The sequence below is a fragment of the Cucumis melo genome, chromosome 2 (assembly GCF_025177605.1).
Source record: "Cucumis melo cultivar AY chromosome 2, USDA_Cmelo_AY_1.0, whole genome shotgun sequence".
Lineage (NCBI taxonomy): Eukaryota > Viridiplantae > Streptophyta > Magnoliopsida > Cucurbitales > Cucurbitaceae > Cucumis > Cucumis melo.
The window spans coordinates 24,269,980-24,290,817 of NC_066858.1; the positions used below are offsets into that span (position 1 = coordinate 24,269,980).

Here is a 20,838-nt window from a genome sequence, read left to right on the forward strand (position 1 = left end):
GTAAAATATTCCTACCTATCCCCCACGTTAACTTCCTAGTGGGAGCACTGACTCACCAAGAATGGTTTGAGGTTGAGGTTGACCTAGAGAGGCTAAGGATATCAACCATCCTCATGTATAAAGTTCATGATATGGACATTGGACTCTCGCACCACTCTCCTCATTTGGCCCAAGCCCAACTAGACAAGTTATGGCAACCACATTAATGGATCTAGAAATGAGTTGTAAATATTACATGATTGAAATATTACACATTTATCCTAAAAATCAAATGCCCTCACTTGACCCCAAATTGGATGATAATAGATAGACACCTTGGAAGGTCATTTCTCCCAACTTCCTCCTCTATTCTATGTATAAATATCCGGAAAAAAATCGAGTGAATATTAAACTAATACCTCTAATCTTTGAACGTGTATCAATTAAAATCTTAACGTAATAATTGTATTAATTTAAACCATAAACTTTTATGAGTATATTCGTTTACGAATTCATTTAGATGCCGATTTATCAATATTGTGTGAAACATATCTGAGTCAATTAACTCCTATCGATTTAAACATTTTGGTACAATTTCCTTCGAAGATCATCTAATAAATTTCTTTGAATGTAAGTTTAAAAACATGGGCAATTAAAGAAAATATACAATTAATTTTAAAATGAAATATAGTACTCCATGTATCTAACTTATTCATTTATAAAAGTTTACGGGTTTAGTTAACACAATTATAAGTTTGCACGAATTTTTACAATGTTCAGGGATGTAAATTGATACATCTATAAAAGGTTAGGCTTAAAATGACAAAATTCTAAAATTTGAATTGATCAACCACAACAGTTCAAAGTATAAATTGATATATTTTTTAAAAATGTCTTCGTAGAAACAAAATTCAATATACCTAGCACGGATATATTGTAATTATACAAAGAGCATTTGTTAAATAAAATAGAGAAAACAAATATTATATTACATATCAACAAAACATGGTTGTTTCCTACTAAACCATTGTTCTAGAACAAGAAAAATCACCCTTCCAAATATAACCTATGAGGATATGCCCACTTTAGCCTTAAATGCCATATTTTTCATGTTTTTGAAGTCAAATGTTAACCCTTCCTAACTTGTCATTTACTATAAAAGTAAAAACATTAAAACTACCATCATCCATCAATTATTAAATATCTAACCCTTCATTCATATAATTCCATACCAAATCATTCACTTTTGAAAAGGGCAAAAAAAAAAAAAAAAAGACTTTAATGAACATGGCCACCATTTTAGATCTGATGATAAAAGTTAGCATATACAGAGAGAGAAGAGAAGAAAAAGACTATTCTATGGGTCCCACCACTAGACCAACAAAAATCCATACAAAGATAAAAAAGAATGAACCCAATTTTTCTTTTCTTCTTTCTTTTGGGTACCAAGTGGGAAAGAGTAAAGAGAGTGAAGAAACAAACAAACAAACAAAACAAAGCTGTCTAAGAGTAAAAAAAAAAACAGTACACTAAGAACAGGAACATCACATGCTACCATCCTGAATTTTGGAATCCAATCTGACCCTTCACCAACCATAACCACAACTGTTTTCAAAAATAAAAGAAAATTCCATCAAACCATATGCCCACATAACAAGAGAGTGAATAAGATACCAACTACATTGGCAATTAGAGTGAGTTGGAGTCTTGATCTGCTACCGCTGTAGTCCGTGTTCATCCCGCCAACCCCTGATGGTCCTAGACCGTTGTTGTTGCCACTACCAAATCCGTTTCCACCTAGGACGCCGGTGGGTGTTGTAGAACCAAATGGGGTGTTGGTTGTGGGAGTTAATCCAGTGCCCGGGTTGGTGGTGGTTGGAGTCCCAGATACTGGAATAGTGCCACTGTTTACAGGGCTGCAACAACAGGTTACCAAAAATCAAATGAATCCCAACTTAGATAAGATGGGATTTAGAAGTAAAAAGGTTTGGATTCAGTAATAAAGTAATGGTTCGTTTTGGATAAGGCAGTTTTTCTTTTTTTCTATTTTTCTATTTTTTTTTTTACCTATATGACGATAAAAGAAAAGTTGTCATTGTGATAAGGTTCATCCTTGATCCTTTCTACATGGAAACTTAACCTCAGAAAAGTTGTCATTAACCAGTTTTTGACAAGAACATTTCAAATTAGCTCCAAGAGAAAAGACAAACAGTTCTGCCCCAAGAAATTAAAGTGCTCCAGCAAACCTTCCTTCCCTTCACATGTGAAACCCTTTCTCCAAAAATCATGGTCTGGCTGCCTAGAACTGGCTTTCGAGGCATTAAAATGTGGCTCAAATCTCAATGATTTACTATCTCGAGGAGTAACATAAATCTGATCAATACTATGAAAAACTCCACTTTCAACCTCGCAGAATCTTATAAATAAATATATTTACCAATGTGGAGTGTTTATAACTTTATATTTGAGGTTAAAAACAACAATGGGGGAAACAACTATAACCTCTTGAGTGAATGTGGAAAGTTGAAAAACACAGTCCAAGAGAAGAAACCGGACAAAAAAATGATCATGAAATCACAAATAGTCAATGACAAAAAGAGTATCTATGATTACAGAAAAACGGGATGGTGACGAATCTAATGGCAAAAGTCTCTTTTCCAACAGTAACTACGGTAATGAAAAGCTAATTACTTTCATTTTTGTTAAGTTTTTAATAAAAAAAAAATATGCTCTAATCCTGTTCGAGAAAAAAAGGCTCCCCATTTGATCAAATGAAAATAAAAGATAAAGTAAAAATACTTTTAATATTATGCTAACGAACAAGATTATAAAGTGGATAAAAAGTCCAGGTGAAGCTCATAATAAACATAAAAGGAAAAGAAAAAAAAAGGTAATGGAGTTCACTAAATGAGAAAACATAAACGAAATTGTGAGTCTCACTAACTCTAGAGAGAATGTCATTGTCCTCCAGATTCAGAACTCATTCTTGGATTCGGATGAAAGCAGAGAAACCCTCATTCTAATAAAGCAATTTCCAGAAATATAAATGGAAACAAATTATTACTATTCCTAACTTTCTTTTATCAGTTCAAATAAACATGGTGAAAGTAGGTGTAGAAGTATACCTGGCACTAGAAGGATAAACACAACCTGAAATGCCTGAGAAAACACCAAGATATTAAAAGAAAGAAATCAGATTCTTATTTCTCGAACATGATAAGAAATATGAAAACAAAACACCATTTAACTTAGTAGCTAAAATAGATGGCCAAGGAACTTTGAAATGAGTAGCTTAGACAGATTGCCACGGAGTTTAAAACTAATGACCTATAACTAGAATCCAAGTTAGTTCCAAGGTGGGTTTGTTTCCATTTTTCCTCTCTCAAGGTTAATCAGATCTTAACTGACTGAATCTTTTCTCATTTAGAATGAACTAGAGAAAAAACATTAGGAGGTAGAGACAGCAAAATCTTACTCGGGTCAGAACCGGTGACCGTTGCCGTGCCAGAAAAATCACAGGAACCTGGAGCTTGACCCTTCCTCTGAAAGTAGCTATTAGTAGCAAAGGAACAATGAGCCTTAACAGTGTTGGGAAGGTAACAGCCCCCATTTTGATGAATAGGGGCACAGTCAGCCCCAGCTCCACAAGCAAAGTCCAGTGTCTTTTGGAGAACTGTATCAGCCAATCCATCCTTACAAACACACCACGTTGCACCTACAAGTTCCAGAAACCACCATTTCAAGAGACAGCCAAAAGAAACCAAAGACTGTGTAAGAAACGAAAGAAAATAAACCAAACACAACAAGATCTAGCCATCCATAACAAACTTCAAAAGTATAGAAAACTCCCTGAAATTTTAAACCCCTTATCCATCCAAAAAACAACCACAAATTTCAAACTGAAAAAGGAAGCTATCTCTTTTAAACCAAAGAACAGATAACTAGAAGATCTATTGACACATTTCAGCAAAGAGGCTCAAACACACATTCAGCACTTTTTCATAGCCTTTAAAGATGACTCACTGGCAAAATGCTTGAATCAGCCAAAAGATTAATGAGAAATAAAAAAATACAAGCATTGTGACTTTAGTGGACACTACAAAGGTAGATAACAAAATACATAAAGAAATGCAGGGAGCTTACTTGAATGGCCAGTCATGGCTAGAATAAGAAGCCCAATAGCTAAAGCAGGCATAACCCAGGACATGATTACAAAGCACAGATCAGATAGTGGCCAGAAGAAAGCTCTCTCACTACCACACACAGAAATAGAGAAGGGTAGAGAAAGAAAAAAAAGGGAGGAGAGAAAGTGAGTTCAAGAGTGAAAATGTAAAAAAACCCTGAAGTGTAAGGGTATGTTCAATACAAAATAAAGGCAGTGGCTTTTCAGAGGGTAATGTAAACGATGGCATCAATGAGAGAATGGCCCCACTTTTGTGTTTTCTAGCCACTGTTCTTTCTGCTCCTTGTTTACTAATAGGCGCGTGAACACACCAGTCAATAACTTCAATTTCTCAACTCAGAGAAACTCGGAACATGTTCAATCAAAGAGGGTTGTTGTTCAATGCTTACAGTAGCTATAAAAGGGAATAGTAAAGGAATTGCCAAACCATTCATGAAGAATTTGAAACTTAGTTCTTCATTTCAATTAAAATCGAACTTCATTCACCTAATTGCTTTTTCCCCTTTTTCAATGAAAGGACGGAACGATTAAATGTCTTACTTCAATTACACAAACACAGATGAATACAAAAGTAAAAGAATAAGAATATAAAAGCAATCAATACCCTTAATTATAGAGCTAAAAATTATTATTTTAATGTACAAAATCACAATTTAGTATAATATAATCAAGAGCTAAAATCTTCGTGAGAGAATATCTCGAACATCGCATCTCAATTCTAACATTTTCTTCAGAAATGGGAAGATTTCTCTTGCTTCTTCTCAACGGCTTAAACATTGGAAGTGAATAAAAACTATGGCGCTTAGAAAATCACCAAGAGGGATCTACGTGAGGAACTTGACATAGGCGAAATTATTAAATTTCACTGTTGCCGCAAGAGTCGGAAGGTGGAAGACGCCGGCGATGATTTGCCACCAGCCGGAAAGACCGTAATTGGGCGCGCTTTGATGGGGTTCGATTGGATTCGCGCTCAAATTTACGGAGTCCAGCTGATGGATAGACCTCAAAATTAGAAATATGTGAAATCATCCTTTTTCTTTTTTTCTCTCTCCCATCTCACATGTTTGGTATCGCACTCCTCTCGTTGGTGTCATTCTTTCAATTTCGTTGGTGTCAGCTCTCCTCCATCCCGTTTAACCTCGTTCGTGTCATTCAACCTGGCCCTTCTTTGGTTGGTGTTGCTCTTGGCCGTCTCGGTTGATGACAATCGATGCTACGGAGAAGATGACAAAAAAAACTTGCATGCGCCTAAGAGCCAAGAGGAAGATGAAAGAAAAAAAAACTAAATCAATATCAAGAATAGTACTATAATTTCATGCGACCATAAAGTAACCAAAACAAGCATTTGATATTTTCTAAAAATTATTAAATTTAAATTGATCGAGTAATTAAAGACTTAATTTAATTTAAAGTGTCATTTGTGTATACTTAATTTACTAAATGTTTTCAAAGTGGTAAAATAAATAAAAGTAACACATATAGTAACTTTGTTTATTGTGATATTTTGCTCTATTTTTAGAAGTTTTGTCATTTCAAATAATTTCTTTTCAACTTATCTTATAATTTAAATTTTTAGGCAAAAATATAAAATATTGGAGTGTTCATATATTATTTATTCAAAATTTGTGTGTCGAATAAACGTGTAGAAGTTTAATTTTGAAGTAAGTGAGTACGTCCAAGATTTTTTAGTCATTTGTTTTAAAAGTAAATTTGTAATTTATTTGATCTTTGTTGAGTACATAATGTTTGATTTGACTTTTGAAATATTTTGAAATACTTTCAATCTTTTTTGAATTGTTTTTTATGAAAAACTAAAATAAAATGACATTTTTTAAGAATGTCTTTTTTTCAGCTAATCCAAAAATGCTTTTGATCTTCTTTCTCTTTTCTTTTCTTTTTGTAAAAAATGTAAATAAGTTACTATGACCATTGGTCACTAAAAAAAAACATATTGATGTGATTTAATGAACTTCAAAAGAGATGATAACTTTATAAAGTTTTTATATTGTTATTTTTAGATTACATGGATTCCTTTTTATTAGTTTTTTCTCATCTTTATCCACTTTTTATCTCATTCTCCTCCCCAACTCATCAAATGAAAAGGCATGAAGAATAAATATATCGATACCAATTGAGTTAAACCGGTAAATAATACGATTTTTATAAGTTTAAATAGGCATAATTAATATTACAATAAACCAACAAAAGACATATTGAACAAGCACTCATAAACTATTTGTGTAAATTACAAAAACTACCATTAAAAGAAGGTGGTAGTTACAATTACACCCTCGAACTTTCGATAATAATAAATGGATCACCAAACTTGTAAAATTGTTAAAATCGGAACTTCAAGTTTTGTGAAAATTAAATATTCAAACTTATATAATCAGTGTAATTTATACGATTATATAAATTTGAAATTTCAGAGTTCAGCTTTAAAGTTTGGATAAGCTCGAGGGCTACCACTATACTTTTGAGATAGTTTTTACGATTTACCCAAACTATTATTACTAATTTTCAAAATCAAACAGAAGAAGAAAACTTAAACCCAATAAAAGAAAAAAAAAATTAAAACTAACAAATTTAAGGCAATTTTTGATAAACCCCAAGCAATAACCTGGGCCGTGGATGCACAACCAAAGGTTGGGCCCGACGAAGAGTAAGCCCATAATGCTCATCCATGTTCAATTTATCAGGTGTAAGCCCATTAGGCAAGGCCCAATCAAATGAATGGACTATCGTAGCTGTTAACATCTGGACCATCCTCAAGCCCAAACTCAAACCCACACATATTCTCCGCCCAGCCCCAAACGGAATCGCCTCAAAATCATTTCCCTTTACGTCCACGTGGGGCTTCTCGCCATCGGGGAGGAACCGATTGGGCCCGAACTCGAGTGGGTCGACCCATTCTTTTGGGTCACGACCGATGGCCCATACGTCGACTAAGAGAGTGGAGCCTTTGGGGATGTGATATCCGTTGACCTCGCAGCTGTCGGACGCCATGCGAGGGAGGGAGAGCGGCGTCGGTGGGTGGAGCCGGAAAGTTTCCTTCACCACGGCCTGGAGATAGACTAGTTGAGGTAAGTCCAGATCGGAAACTGCCCGATCACGACCGACTACAGAGTCCAGTTCTTGTTGGGCCTGGGCCATCATTTCGGGATGTCTTATGAGCTCTGTCAAGGCCCATTCAACTGTGCTTGCTGACGTGTCGGTTCCAGCTGTGAACATGTTCTGTATGAAATAGTAACGACAATATAACATCACCATGTGAGAAATTGATTAACATTGTTGTTATGTAATGAAAATTGTTTTAGCATTCCAATATATTTCATAGATTATTATTATCGTTATTTTAGAGATCTTCAAAATATTTATTAAAATAAAGTTAATTTTACAAAAATTTGAGGTTTTGTTTTTTTTTTTTTAAATATAACTAATCGTCAAAATATTTATACTTTAAATAATTTTGAAAACAGAAAAATTCCAAAATCCACCATAGAAAATATAAAAAATGCGAAGGTCAACAAACGATTAATTGGTTACAAGTCCAAGATCTTTATATTTGGGTAGCAATTTTGTACTTTAGATTTGGTACATGGTCGTATAGTTAACGATCATGTGCTAATATCCAACGATTTTATACACGATCTTGAATAAAATAATACTTAAAAAAAAATATATCGATTGAAAGCAAAGATAATAATTCTTCAAAAAGAATATATAAAAGAAAAATTACATACAAGATTTATGATTTATGATTGATTCAAAACAGATATCATAAAAAATTGTAGAAGTGAGGTAAGAAGATGGAAAGAAAAAGAAAAGTTGTAAGATAAGAAAAAAAACAAAAAAGAAAGAAGAAAGAAATCGAAGTTACAGCGACATGAACAAACCTGATATATTTAGAAAAAGTAGCTTACTTCATGAAATTTTTTTATTTTAATTTGTTATTCGGACCACACCACAGATCATTTGTTATATTTATAAAAATTAACAATAAATTTATATTTTTCAAAATATATATTATATGGCAAAGTATATAATTTAACAAAAAAATCATCCATTGTTTATCTATTGATTTATTGGGAGGAAAATTAGATTTGGAGAGAATTGAGAGAAATAATACCAACAACAAAGCCTTGATCTCAGTATCATTTAGCTTCTCGTTCTCATCTACACCTTCATCCTTCATCGACAGAAGAGTACTCAACAAGTCTTGGTGGCCGCCGCCGCCACTACCACCGCCACCTCTGGCCAACAAATTCCGATGCTCCTCCACGATCTTAGTCAAAAAATCATCGAACCATTTATGGACCTTCTTCATCTCACTGCCCACACCCATCAAATCGAGCCTCTCAAGCCATGGGAAAAAGTCGCCGGGGTTGAACTTTCCGGCCAGCACCATCACTTGCTCCACCATTGCCTTAAATTGATTTGACTCTAAATCGTCGCTACCGCTGCCATCACCGAAAACACGCCGCCCGATCATTGTCCGTCCAAGGGAGTTCGCAATGCACACGGTGAGCAAGCTCCCCAAGTTCGCCGGAGCTTCGCCGGACCTTGCAAGGGCTTGTACTAGCACCGATATCTCATCCTGTACTTGAACGACGATGTAGTATTAAATAATATTAACTTCATCACTACATATATTTTCAAAAATATTATAAAAAAAAAAACTTAATTTTCAGTTTACATTATTTAAAGCACACATTTTTATATCTAATTACGTTGATTATTTAAATTAATATAAAATATATTTAAATATATTACATTTTCTGGTCAAACTAATTTTTTAAAAAAATCTTAATTATAACACAAACAGGATTAATTTCCCTAAAAATAAAGTCATCGGAAAAAGATTAAATATATTCCACCATATTTGTTTCATATTTTTTTAACTAATAAAAGAAAATATTCAATAGATGTTTGGCGTCGACAAACATCTGTATGAAAACTATAGACTAAACAATTCTAGAACCAAATATAGAATATCTTTAACTCATTTAAATTACTTTTAGAAAATTAGTGTGATGAAATTTTGTGTTATTAGTTTGATTAATAATTCCAATCTTAATTACAACTACACATCCTAAATTCCAGCCACCTCCTTAGTATAATTATCAAACGCTAAATCCTACAATTTTGCACTTCAAGCACAAATGTATATAAACTTCACTCATTAGGTCAAATACTCCCTTAATTTTAGCTTAATCTATATATGATTTTTGTATTTTTCAACTTTTAAGTTTGATTGGAATTAACATCAACACTATAATCAGTGTCTAACTTATTGATATTTAGTTTTTTGAGAAGAAAAAGTCAGGGATATGCCATGCATGTAAATAGAAAGAATATATATATATATATATAAAGACGAACCTGCCGTATACGGCGATGATCATCTAGAGCTTTTGATGAGAAGAGATGGACGGCGCTGATCTTCCGGAGCAATCGCCACCGTGGACCGTACGGTGCGAAAACCATATCCTGATAATTATAAGCAATATATTTTGCACCGGCGTTTGGCGGCCGGCTAAGAAAATTAGTGTCGTGAATCTTCAAGACTTGCTCTGCCACAGCCGCGGATGCCGCCACGACCATGTCCACTGAGCCTAAGCGGAGGTACATCAGTGGTCCGTACTTTCCGGCCATGGCGGCAAGGAGAGAGTGGAGAGGCGCTCCGCCGATCTGCGGCATGTTTCCTACTATCGGCCATGGTTTCGGACCAGGGGGGAGGCGGAATCTACGGCGGAGGAAGAAAGTGCGGTGGAGGAGGAAGGCGGAGGCCAATGTTATAATGGCGGCGACGATGAGGGTTATTTCCTCCATGCAATATGTATTTAAATTTATTTTGTGTTATTGATTCACACAAAAAATATTGCTTAAAAAGGGGAAGGGAAAAGGTCGCTTACTTAAAAGGGGAAATCCAACTTGATGGTTTGTAGGTGAAATTGTAACTTCAATAATTTCGTAGTAGTTAGGATTGACGGTTGAAATTCATTTGCACTCTTTTTTTTTTTTCTTTTTTCCCTTCTGGGGAGACTTTGGCTTTATCCTTTAAAGTTGGATTTCAAAATAGGTTTCTCTAGATTGTTAGCTTTTAACTTAGCACTTAACTTAACACTTCTAAATGGTTGGTCAAAAATAACATTTCAAACTTTGAAAGATTTCTTTTACCAATCATCTAAATACAAAAATATACAAGATTTTAAATATTTTAAAGCTTTTATTTTAATTTGTTTTTTTTTTAACTAATTTAATATAATTTATGCATCATTAAATATAACTAATGTCCATGTCAATAATTAAAAATCTAACGAGCATTGTGTACTTTAAGTTAAAGTTAACTATATAGAAGTATTTTGAAAGTTTTCGAACCAAATAGGCATGGATTTTAAATCCCTTAGAACAAAAGTGCATTTGATAAAATAAGTTTAATTTAAAAAACCAGAAGACGAACCAGATAACCAACACAACCCTCGAATCCGGAGTTGGATTATATTCAATTTGCATGTTATTATATAGAAATCGATTTCTTATTTTAAAAATAAAAAATCAAATGGAACCTAATACACCTATCTTTAATTAATGAAACACTAGATATAGATATAGTGATCTATAGATTACAAGTAATTATGGAATGTTACTAAAGTACGCTTTTGATTTTGCTTAATTCGAACGCTGTTTTCTCTTTCTTATCGTTTTTAAAAACCTATCGAATTCTCTTAAGTAATAAGTACTTCTACGAATTTCAAAATATTAATACGTAAATTTCACACATATACGTAGCTAACATGATTAGAAAATCAATTATAGAATTAAGTCGTCGTTATAAATAAAATAACCCATATTTCTTTTGCCCAAATTAATTTTTTGTTAAGAGTTTGCATAATACGTATATAGTGTGACTACCTAATCAATGTAGTTGTAAGAGGTTAAATATGTGGTGCACCTAATTAGCATATACAGTGGATATAGTGTGAGACCAAAATCATTGTTTGATTATAAGTGCTAGGATGGTAGGTTTAGCGTTACCAAATTAATTTACTTGTAAGAACTTTCATAGTACACATTTATATGGAGAAATTAAAATTAAATCAAACCAACTTACACGGATTGACCCAAATTGATGAAAAATCTAATCAATCACTTCTGACATCTCATTTAAAGCAAACCCTTCAAATGTACTAGATGATACGTGTATTCATATAAATCACAAATTAAATATAAACAATAATTACTAATTAACTTCGAACATTTTTATAAACTTTGTTTTATAATACATCATTAAATTTATCTAAATAAATTGAGCTATAGAAGAAGGTAGGTTTGCAAAAATAGCAAAAAAAAGTTTATGATAACAAGATCCATATCGCTATATTTTCTAAATTGTAAAAATATCAAATTTAAAAGCATAAAGCTATCTAATAGCGATATATCTAATTACTAGTCATATTTGTTATATATATAAAAAAAATGTTATTGGCTACATTTTTCTAAAAAATGTTTTCGTATAATGCAATTTTCCATAAGGTAAAAAATATTTTTTACCACCTTCGATAATTTATAAATACTACTTATATTTGGTAAGTTTCCGCATTTTGTTATTTAGGTTAAGTAGGTTTTAAAAACTCAAATTGTGTATTCAAAATTTGACCATACATCCACATTTTTTATAGTTGAATTGAGAAGAAACAAACGTTAAAACGACATGAAACTAAATAATAATCATTGTCAATAAGACATTTCAAACTTTTAAGTACCTTAAAAAATAATAATTAAGGAACCTACATTATTTACATAATCAAAGAATTGGCCCTCTCATGAAAAATGTCATCTAATTATTTAGTACTTTTAAAATTTGAATTTAATATCTCTTAAGAGAGACTAATAAATAATATGCTCTGCCACTTTTCTTTGATGTCACCATCGCTCAACAGTGAATTCTCAAATAGCAATGTGACAAATTTTTATGGAATGCCGACATTTTAAGGGAAGAAATTTCTTAAGGCAAAGTTTTAATCAATTGAATTAGTTATAAATTAAATGTTGCAAATATGTTTTTGAATTAGTGAATTAATGGAGTTTTAAAAGTATAAAACCACAATAATATGGATTAATTTATATAAAATACAGAAACAATAAAAAAAACCCAAGGCGTGTAGAAAGAGGATTAACTAATAAGAGTTATAAATTTTAGAAAAAGGGTAAATTGGTATTCCTCTCGTTGAATTGTGGAGAAACACTCGTTTTATGTAAGGATAGAACACACGTGAAACACTCTTGACCAAGTATGGAAGAAACGACGCTTTTGTTTTGTCGGAGTTAATAGAATTTATGTTGTTGGATCGTGAGATTAGTTGTTTAATTGACCATGACTCATTATTTGGACTGTGCCCGTATTGGTAATAGGACCATGACTCATGTCTTTTATTTTTTAGGTGTGTATGTGGCCGTATTGGTAATAGGACCATGACTCATTATTTGGACTGTGCAACAGTGTCTTTAAAAAGATATTTAATGTTTGAGTCGGTTTGAAAATGAGTAGTTAGGGTTTCTTGAATCTTACTAATGAGTTGTGGGCCATAAATTTCTCTCCCCTCCATTATTGTTAAAGAAGTTGTGATGGCTGCAGTTTGAATAAATTGCTTTCTCATAGAGTAAAAGTAAAATGCATTGACAACAAACAAATTTTAACAAGTAGAGAACAATTGTGATACAAGAGGGTAAAATGATCAAAAGTGCTTTTCATCTACCAAAATAAACTAATTAAAAACTAAATCTGGATAGTTAATAACTTTTAATCACCATAGAACTAATTGATAAAGTATTCTTAAATCTCATTATTCACTGTCACTCGTGGTTTCCACATTCTCCTCTTCATTTCCTCCTTCGTCTTCTTCACTTTGATCGTCTTTATTTTTCTCCATAGTTGGAATTTGAATCAAGATTTCATATCTTTTGACGCTGATTCCATTAATGAGACCATTATTTTTCTCCACATTATACTTCAAATCTTTTCCATTGTAGTTGGCGTCGACATACACTGTGTATTCCTCACCGATCTCTTCTTTTATAAGCATCTTCGACAAATCTGTCACAACTTTCTTCTCCAACCAACGCCTGATTGGCCTAGCGCCGTAAACCTAAAAATAGTTTACAACAATAACAATGGTGACGTTTAGTTATGGTTGTGGTCGGAATAATCGATTAAATACATTTTAAGCTTTTGTACAAACAAGTTAAAATTCAATTTCTTCTATGATATTATGAAAACGTTGATTATTTCTTATGCCGATGTCAAAATATGTGTGTGAGAATATCAAAACAATTACCGGATCGAAGCTTTGATCAAGAACGAAGTCAAGAGCGGATTTAGTCACAGCCATGGCAATGCCTTTTTCGGAAAGACGGCGAGCAACGTCTTTCATCATTGATTTAGCGATTCTCCTTTGTTGATCTTTAGAAAGTGGTCGGAAAATCAGAATCTCGTCCAGCCGGTTCACAAACTCCGGCTTGAAATGTTCTTTCACCTGTTAAACGACATACTCAAAACAAGAAAATTCATTAAAAACATTCACAAATTTTAGATATACAGTTTTAACAAATTTCTCTTTTGATCAGTTCGTGACATTACAATAGAAATTTTAGCAATAAGAGGCTTAGAATAAATAAAAACCTTTTGGATAACCCTATCACGAGCAACTTGCATGGAGCAGTACTTTCCAGATAGAAGATGACCGGCTCCGAGATTAGAAGTCACGATAATCACCGTGTTTCTGAAGTCCACGGTTGAACCTTGCCCGTCCGTCAACCGACCGTCATCCAAAACTTGAAGCAAAATATTCAAAACATCCACATGAGCCTTTTCTACTTCATCCAATAGAACTACACAGTACGGACGACTCTTCACTGGCTCAGTTAGTTGTCCACCTTCATGGTATCCAACATACCTAAATATTCATCCAAACCAACAATATAAACGAAAAATAACACAAAACTTCACGTAACGTAGAAAATCACCATACATACCCAGGTGGAGAACCAATAAGCCTTGAAACGGAGTGCTTCTCCATGTATTCCGACATGTCAATCCGCACCATACGTTTCTCATCGTTAAAAAGCTCGTGAGCCAAACCCTTAGCAAGCTCCGTTTTCCCAACCCCAGACGGACCCAAAAACAAAAACGAACCATTAGGTTGGTTCGGCCTAGCGAGCCCAGCTCTGAACCTGATCACTGCTTCAGCAACCGAATCAACCGCTTCATTTTGTCCCACCACTCTTCTCTTCAACCGCCCCGCCAAACCCATAACCCACTCTTTCTCTTCCCCGGTTAGCCTCGAAACCGGCACTCCAGTCCACCGGCTTACCTCGTCCGCTATTTCCTCCGGTCCGACCGTGTCCTTCACTATAAAGTCGTGTTTTTTTATCCTTCTTTCAACATCACCGATTTTTAATTCTACTTCCTCCAATTTCTCGCGTCGGATATCGGCGGCTCGGATTAAATCTAGGCGTTTTTGGGCGGCTTCTATCTCGATTAATATTTCTTGTTTCTTTTGCTTCAATTTAGTGAGTTTTTCCATTTCAGACTTCTGTTTTTGATGTTTTGTTAACAATGGCTGCAGCTGGTTGTTCAAGTCATTCAGCTCCTTTTTTGCCTGAATTTTTTTGAAGAGACGAAATACCATAAAATAAAGTTCAGAAATTAACAATAAAACACTCACAGATTAAGGGATTAATAACATTTATACTATAAGAAATAAATAAATAAATACTTGTGGAAGTCGGGCTTGGCTTGCTTTGTCTTTCTCTTTCTCAAGTGCATTCACTTCAACTTCAAGCTTTGACTTTTCATTTTGAAGTTCGTCTATTTCTTCAGGTTGGGTATCGAGTTGAACTCTCATGCATGCGCTTGCTTCATCGACTAAATCGATTGCTTTGTCCGGAAGTTGTCGCCCTACGTAAAAGCAAAATAAAAAACAAACATTGTTTAATTTTCTTGTTAACTCTACTTTGTTTTAACATTTAAACAAAGAACATACTGCATTCTGAACATGATCTTCTTTTTATGCATTTTACCTAATTGTTCTACAATGATCAAAAAGATGTACAAAGAGAGAGTACACCTAAGTACTGTCCTTTCAATAAAAGACAAATTTTTTATTCATCAATTATCTCCACGCTTCGTTCTCCATCACCCACACAAAAAAAAAAAACTAAAATGTTTTTGAAGTAAGTAGTTTGCAACATGCATGTCACGTAATGGTAGGAGAGTTTGGTATATCTAAGTATTTTTCTTAAAATAAATTTTATATTAAAGTTTTTTTTGTAATAATTATACCTGTGATGTAGCGATGTGACAATTTAGCAGCAGCAATAAGAGCGGAATCTTTAATTTTAAGAAGGTGATGCTTTTCATATCTCTCCTTCAACACTCTGAGAATGCTAATCGAATCTTCAACACTTGGTTCATTCACATAAACTTGTTTAAATCTCCTCGCCAATGCTCCGTCTTTCTCAATATACCTTTTGTACTCCTTCAACGTCGTCGCTCCGATGCACCGGAAATTCCCTCTTCCCAGCGCCGGTTTCAGAATCTCCGCTGCGGTTCCCCCATTTTGGACAAACATATGAATTTCGTCTATAAACACTATCACTTTTCCTTCCGATCCTTTCACTTCCGTCATAATATCCTTCAATCTCTCTTCCAATTGCCCTCTCCAAATTGTTCCGGCGATTATGGCTCCCATGTCCAGTTCTACGATTCTTGCGCCGGAGAGCTTGGCCGGCACATTTCCTGCGGCGATTTTCTGTGCGAGTGCTTCGACGATAGCTGTTTTTCCGACGCCGGGTTCGCCGATTAGAATGGGGTTGCATTTGGTTTTGCGGCAGAGGATGGTTAGGAGACGGCGGATTTCTTGGTGGCGGCCGAAGATTGGATCAAGAGTTTGTTTCTCTGCTTTTTCCACGAGATCGTGGCCGTAAGTCTCAAGAGCGGATTTGGCCATCTTGAACTAACAATGAAATGGAGAATTTTTTTGGGTGAAATTTGAAAATGAATACTATTATCATTTGTAGTATGGGATATAATTTTTGAAAATAGTGAGGGAGTTGAGGAGTTGGTGTCTCGAGTATAGGAAGAGGCCATGGGTGGAAGACGAGAAGTTTTGACTGCAAAACCCCAAAATATTTGTGTATGTGTTATTTTTTCACTTTTTAGATAATGTAAAGTTTGAAGTTTTATTAGATAGTCCCAACGAAGATGGGAGTAATAGTTTAGTTAATGTATTCTTTTTCTCTTTTTATGAATTTCTACTTTTTTTTATATAGTAAGTTTTTATATTTTCAAGTTATCTTTGTTAACCATTAAAATTAAGTTTATTATCTTTTTACTAAACATACCCATTTTTAATTGAAACATAAAAGAGTGTAAACCGATTGAGTTGGGTGGGTTGGTTGGGTTAGGTTGTCGAGTTGAACTGTTTTTTTTTTTTTTTCGTTTTTAAATTTTAATATTTGTAAATGAAAATCATCTACCGTAATTCGAATATGTTTTGTATCATGTTAAACAAAAAAACTCTCAGAACTCAAAATAATAAAAACTTTTAATCCAATACAACCCATATTTTAAACTAACCCAATCCAACCCGTATAAATATGGGTTAGGTAGTTCGGGTTACTCGAATAATTCCTATACCCCTAATGAATGGTTGGGTGGATGCACAAAGTTACAATAAATAGAGTGAAATAATTTGAATTTTAGTTTGATGCCTAGTAATATTTTGTGTTAGTTGAATTATGATTGTTTTAATCAATAAATTTATTGTTTTAGCTTTTATAGTCTTGATATTTTTAAACTATTTAATAATTTTATTCGCAATATATAATATTATATAGAAATTGATTTTAGTAAATTTTACCTATAGGATGATGAATAAGTTGTATCAATTTAATTATGATATGAACTAATAATTTCATCGGTTTAAACATATAATTGCAATTTATGTCTTTATTCGTAATTTTATTTTATAGAAAATCATGTGAGACTTATGGTTACATCAATTAAATTTCTAAATTACAATAAATAAATAATTTTGATGAATTATTAAGATGGTTCAATTTAAAAATATAGTGTATAAACATTTACTTCTCCTAACTAATAACGAATCCAAATGGACCATTAGGTCAATAACCTTAAAAAAACAAACACACAACGTAACCCTACAATTAATTTGAAGTATAGTATAATCTAATTTTTTTCATATATTTTAATAGTATTATTTTCGCAAATTAACTAAATTTAATCGTAACTCGCACGTATGATTTATTATCAATTTTGAAGTTAAAAATTTAATCAACGTGCATATTAACTATCCAACAATATGGACAAAAATCATTAACTCTTACAAAAATTTAGCTTAATTGTCAATTTGTAAATTTGAAGGTATCATTGAATGAAATTTGTTAATGTTTATACATTTGACAAATTGAGAAATAAAATTTGTTAATGTTTATAATTTAACAAGCCGGTTCGGTTCAACTGAACCAATCGCATTCTTCACGCAGCCCGAAAATAAACCGGACCGCATCCACTTTTTCTATATGCTTAAGAATCAGATTCACCGAAGCAATTATATTGAGGCTGAGTCGTCGAGGCTCGAGAGCCAGTCAAGAGATGTCGACACAAGCGAATGATCCACGGCAGCCGTCGGCGGTGAAGCCTTTTGTTGCTCCGGCAGTGAATCCGCAAGATCTCCCCGTCGATTATTCCGGTTTCATAGCCGTCGTTTTCGGCATCGCCGGTGTTATGTTCAGGGTATTTTCTGTTTCTTTTCGAGTACTCATACACTAAGTATGGAGATTTTACTTTCTACTCATGCCACACTATTGGTTTTGGTTGAAATTGGACAGTACAAGCTTAGTTCGTGGCTGGCAATCATATTTTGTGCCCAATCGCTTGCGAATATGAGGAATGTTGAGAACGATCTCAAGCAGATTTCCATGGCCATGATGTGAGTGTTGTTCCCTTCTCGATCTTTATTTCACTGTTACTTCATACGGATCAGTAGGTAGATTTAAGTTTTTTTACTGAAATCTGAACATTCTAAATTAGGTTGATTTTTCCGTCGATTTGTTGATGCAAGAATTGATGTTTATTAGCTAGGGTTGGAACTAATTCTCAAGGGTTCATTCATGGTGGGTGGCAAATTTAGCCACCTACTTTATTAGGGATTATGATATTTTTTATAATCTCTACATGTTTAGAATCCGCCACACACTTTATCATTCAATCAATGTATAAGGGTCAAAATTATTTTGTTAGAAAGAAAACCGTTTAAAATGAACTTTGTGAGAGTGCTTTGAGAGTGTTTCGCATAAAGTTATTTTGAGTTGTTGTCAAACACTTCTTTTTTTCTTCAAAATAATTTTTTTTTTCAAATTTAAACACTCGAAGAGTTAATACAAACACATTCTTACTAAAATATAGTGATAACTCAGGGTATTGGATTGTGTTATGTTAACACTTGTCATGTTTACGAGATAAAGTCTTTGGTTAGTTGTTTAATGCCCTATAAGTTTCTAGATACCAACATTTGCAAGGTTAGTAATTGTCTTGCTTTACTAGTTCGTGAATCTCAAAGTTGGGATGAACATGCCGTCATAAAAGAAGAGATGGTATTTACAATCTTAATGCTAGCAATCGAGTTTTGTGATGTTTCAGATTCAGTATTGATTGCGTCCACAATCCTTGAGATTTAGGAACCTTGAATCTTAGATATGGAATGGTATCTATTATTGTAGTTTTAGTTTACCACGAGTCAGCCTTAAACGTTGTGTGCAAACCATGAACATTCCTCTCTTGACATATGCCATTACCTTTTTATTTTTCCTTTGGTTTAAATACATCTTTGGTGTTTGGTCTATGTACTTTTCACTTTGTTTACTTTGGTTTATGTATTTTCAAAATATTCATTTTGGTCCCCATACTTTTTTAACATTTTGGTCCTTATCGTCAAAATGTTCATTTTGATCCTTATACTACAACTTTGGAGCATTTTGGTCCTTGAACTTTGAACAGTTTAGGTCCCATCATTGTTCACTTTTATATCATTTTCAAGGGATTAAATTGGTCATTTTTTGTAAGTTCAAGGAACGAAAATGTACATTTTGAAAGTACATGAATCAAAATGAACCAAAGCCAAAAGTTTATGGATCAAAGTAGCCTTTAAATATTTTCCTTTTTGTACTTGCTTCTTACCCTTTCCTTTATGTAAGTGTTTAGAGCATAGACTAGGTAACTTGTAAATTGGGATAAATTATCATAAAAATTTATTTTCTTGTGAATAGGACCCAGTGAATTGAAATGAAATTTGGACCGAGAACTTGCAAAATTAGAAACTAGAGTAAAATATCCGAGAGTACTTTCTTTATCAAGCAAACTCAAGTATAAAATAGCTAAATAAATGAAGCCTTCATCGCTTTCTCTCACTCTATTTTTTAACAATCTCTCACTAGCAAACACCCTAGCTAATCATACTAATATGCTCTTGGAATTCTAATAATATTTCTTACATCCCTGTTATAGTTCCTAACTGTTACTTGGGACTGCAGAGATTTAGGTATGAGTGAATAATGAGAGTTCCATTTATTGATTGTTTGTTCTTCCGTGAATTCAAATCCCTGCTCCTCCTACCTGAGTTGTGGCTTGGTAACAATGTCCCTTGAGGCCAACTGACATGTGAAACTACATCTCTTAGTTTCTCCATCCGATGATGGGTTTAGTTTAAGGATAAACGAAAGATGGTATTATAATGTTTTCTAACAGTTTTGAGAACATAGGTGATTTTCAAAACAATTGCTGAAGGTTTATCATATAAAGGTGTCAGATGCATTTTATTTTTACCTATATTTTGGTAAAATTCAGTTTAGATCTGTCATCTTGGGTTTTCATTTTTTTTTAATGATTTTTCTTTTTGACATTATCAACATTTTTACATGATTCATAGCATCGGTTTATAGTCATTTTGTGGTTTTAACTCCTTTTTGGTCTCGAATCCAGGTTTGCTATTATGGGATTAGTGACAAATTATTTGAGTCCTGCGCGACCGGGAACCAAAAGTTAGACTCTATTTCAAATGATAACAATGTTTGTTTTCTTTAAGTTATCTTAGGGGCTCTTTACCGTTACCGTTTTTATATTATGATCTCAAGTGATACTGTGGGCAGATCCAGATGTGATGAGGACAAATTTTAAGAGGTTTACACTTTTTTTTTCTTTAAATTCCAAGTTAGTAATTTGCACGTACATCAACTATGTAATTATTTGCTCTTACTCTCGAGTAGATATCACAGTCGTTTCATATTCTTTTATAGACAGATAGAACATATAGAACTCCACGTAGAACAAGTCTAATCATTGGGATCTATGAGATTTTTCTTTAGCGTCCATATTTACTGGAACCCTTTGTCAAACACTTCCTCTTTCTGTTTTTTGAAAATTTTTGTTTTTCAGTGACTTGTTTTCAATTTCTAACTCTTCAAAAGTTAAATCAAACCCCCCTCTTAATTTGATTGATCTAATTCAAACTTATTATGAATTTAAAAGGAAACTTAATTAATTAATTTATTATGGGTGGTAATTGGTATAGTGAGTTGAGTTAAACTTTTGTGAA

General features: G+C 33.4%; 4 protein-coding genes across 4 annotated transcripts; 1 reads left to right on the forward strand and 3 right to left on the reverse strand.

The window, feature by feature from the left end:
* Positions 1-1,256: 1,256 nt before the first annotated feature.
* On the reverse strand, positions 1,257-4,556 carry LOC103494037 (PLASMODESMATA CALLOSE-BINDING PROTEIN 3). Its single transcript, XM_008455042.3, has 4 exons — positions 4,123-4,556; positions 3,455-3,694; positions 3,105-3,138; positions 1,257-1,895 (listed from the first exon to the last, which is right to left on the reverse strand). Exons 1-4 carry the CDS (start codon positions 4,184-4,186, stop codon positions 1,613-1,615), a joined length of 621 nt encoding a protein of 206 aa, XP_008453264.2. The 5' UTR covers positions 4,187-4,556; the 3' UTR covers positions 1,257-1,612.
* A 1,751-nt stretch (positions 4,557-6,307) lies between these two features.
* LOC103494036 (flavonoid 3'-monooxygenase) lies at positions 6,308-10,082 on the reverse strand. Its single transcript, XM_008455041.3, has 3 exons — positions 9,545-10,082; positions 8,292-8,759; positions 6,308-7,396 (listed from the first exon to the last, which is right to left on the reverse strand). Exons 1-3 carry the CDS (start codon positions 9,992-9,994, stop codon positions 6,749-6,751), a joined length of 1,566 nt encoding a protein of 521 aa, XP_008453263.1. The 5' UTR covers positions 9,995-10,082; the 3' UTR covers positions 6,308-6,748.
* Positions 10,083-12,841: 2,759 nt separating this feature from the next.
* LOC103494035 (chaperone protein ClpB1) lies at positions 12,842-16,252 on the reverse strand. Its single transcript, XM_008455039.3, has 6 exons — positions 15,507-16,252; positions 14,941-15,122; positions 14,198-14,823; positions 13,845-14,118; positions 13,501-13,698; positions 12,842-13,311 (listed from the first exon to the last, which is right to left on the reverse strand). The coding sequence occupies exons 1-6, from the start codon at positions 16,171-16,173 to the stop codon at positions 13,009-13,011; spliced, it is 2,250 nt and encodes a 749-aa protein (XP_008453261.2). The 5' UTR covers positions 16,174-16,252; the 3' UTR covers positions 12,842-13,008.
* Positions 16,253-17,765: 1,513 nt separating this feature from the next.
* Positions 17,766-20,536, forward strand: LOC103494034 (protein Asterix). Its single transcript, XM_008455038.3, has 3 exons — positions 17,766-17,981; positions 18,077-18,177; positions 20,226-20,536. The coding sequence occupies exons 1-3, from the start codon at positions 17,841-17,843 to the stop codon at positions 20,287-20,289; spliced, it is 306 nt and encodes a 101-aa protein (XP_008453260.1). The 5' UTR covers positions 17,766-17,840; the 3' UTR covers positions 20,290-20,536.
* Positions 20,537-20,838: the final 302 nt, after the last annotated feature.

Coding starts and splice junctions, on each gene's coding strand:
- LOC103494035 (XM_008455039.3), bottom strand. CDS start 16,173: ATGGCCAAATCCGCTCTTGAGACTTACGGCCACGATCTCGTGGAAAAA. Junction 14,119..14,197: donor CTTATTGGTTCTCCACCTGG/GTATGTATGGTG, acceptor ATGAATATTTAG/GTATGTTGGATACCATGAAG. Junction 13,699..13,844: donor GTGATAGGGTTATCCAAAAG/GTTTTTATTTAT, acceptor GTCGTTTAACAG/GTGAAAGAACATTTCAAGCC.
- LOC103494037 (XM_008455042.3), bottom strand. CDS start 4,186: ATGTCCTGGGTTATGCCTGCTTTAGCTATTGGGCTTCTTATTCTAGCC. Junction 3,695..4,122: donor AGCCATGACTGGCCATTCAA/GTAAGCTCCCTG, acceptor TGGAACTTGTAG/GTGCAACGTGGTGTGTTTGT. Junction 3,139..3,454: donor GGTCACCGGTTCTGACCCGA/GTAAGATTTTGC, acceptor GTGTTTTCTCAG/GCATTTCAGGTTGTGTTTAT.
- LOC103494036 (XM_008455041.3), bottom strand. CDS start 9,994: ATGGAGGAAATAACCCTCATCGTCGCCGCCATTATAACATTGGCCTCC. Junction 8,760..9,544: donor ATCATCGCCGTATACGGCAG/GTTCGTCTTTAT, acceptor GTTCAAGTACAG/GATGAGATATCGGTGCTAGT. Junction 7,397..8,291: donor AGATCAAGGCTTTGTTGTTG/GTATTATTTCTC, acceptor TATTTCATACAG/AACATGTTCACAGCTGGAAC.
- LOC103494034 (XM_008455038.3), top strand. CDS start 17,841: ATGTCGACACAAGCGAATGATCCACGGCAGCCGTCGGCGGTGAAGCCT. Junction 17,982..18,076: donor TCGCCGGTGTTATGTTCAGG/GTATTTTCTGTT, acceptor GAAATTGGACAG/TACAAGCTTAGTTCGTGGCT. Junction 18,178..20,225: donor CAGATTTCCATGGCCATGAT/GTGAGTGTTGTT, acceptor TCTCGAATCCAG/GTTTGCTATTATGGGATTAG.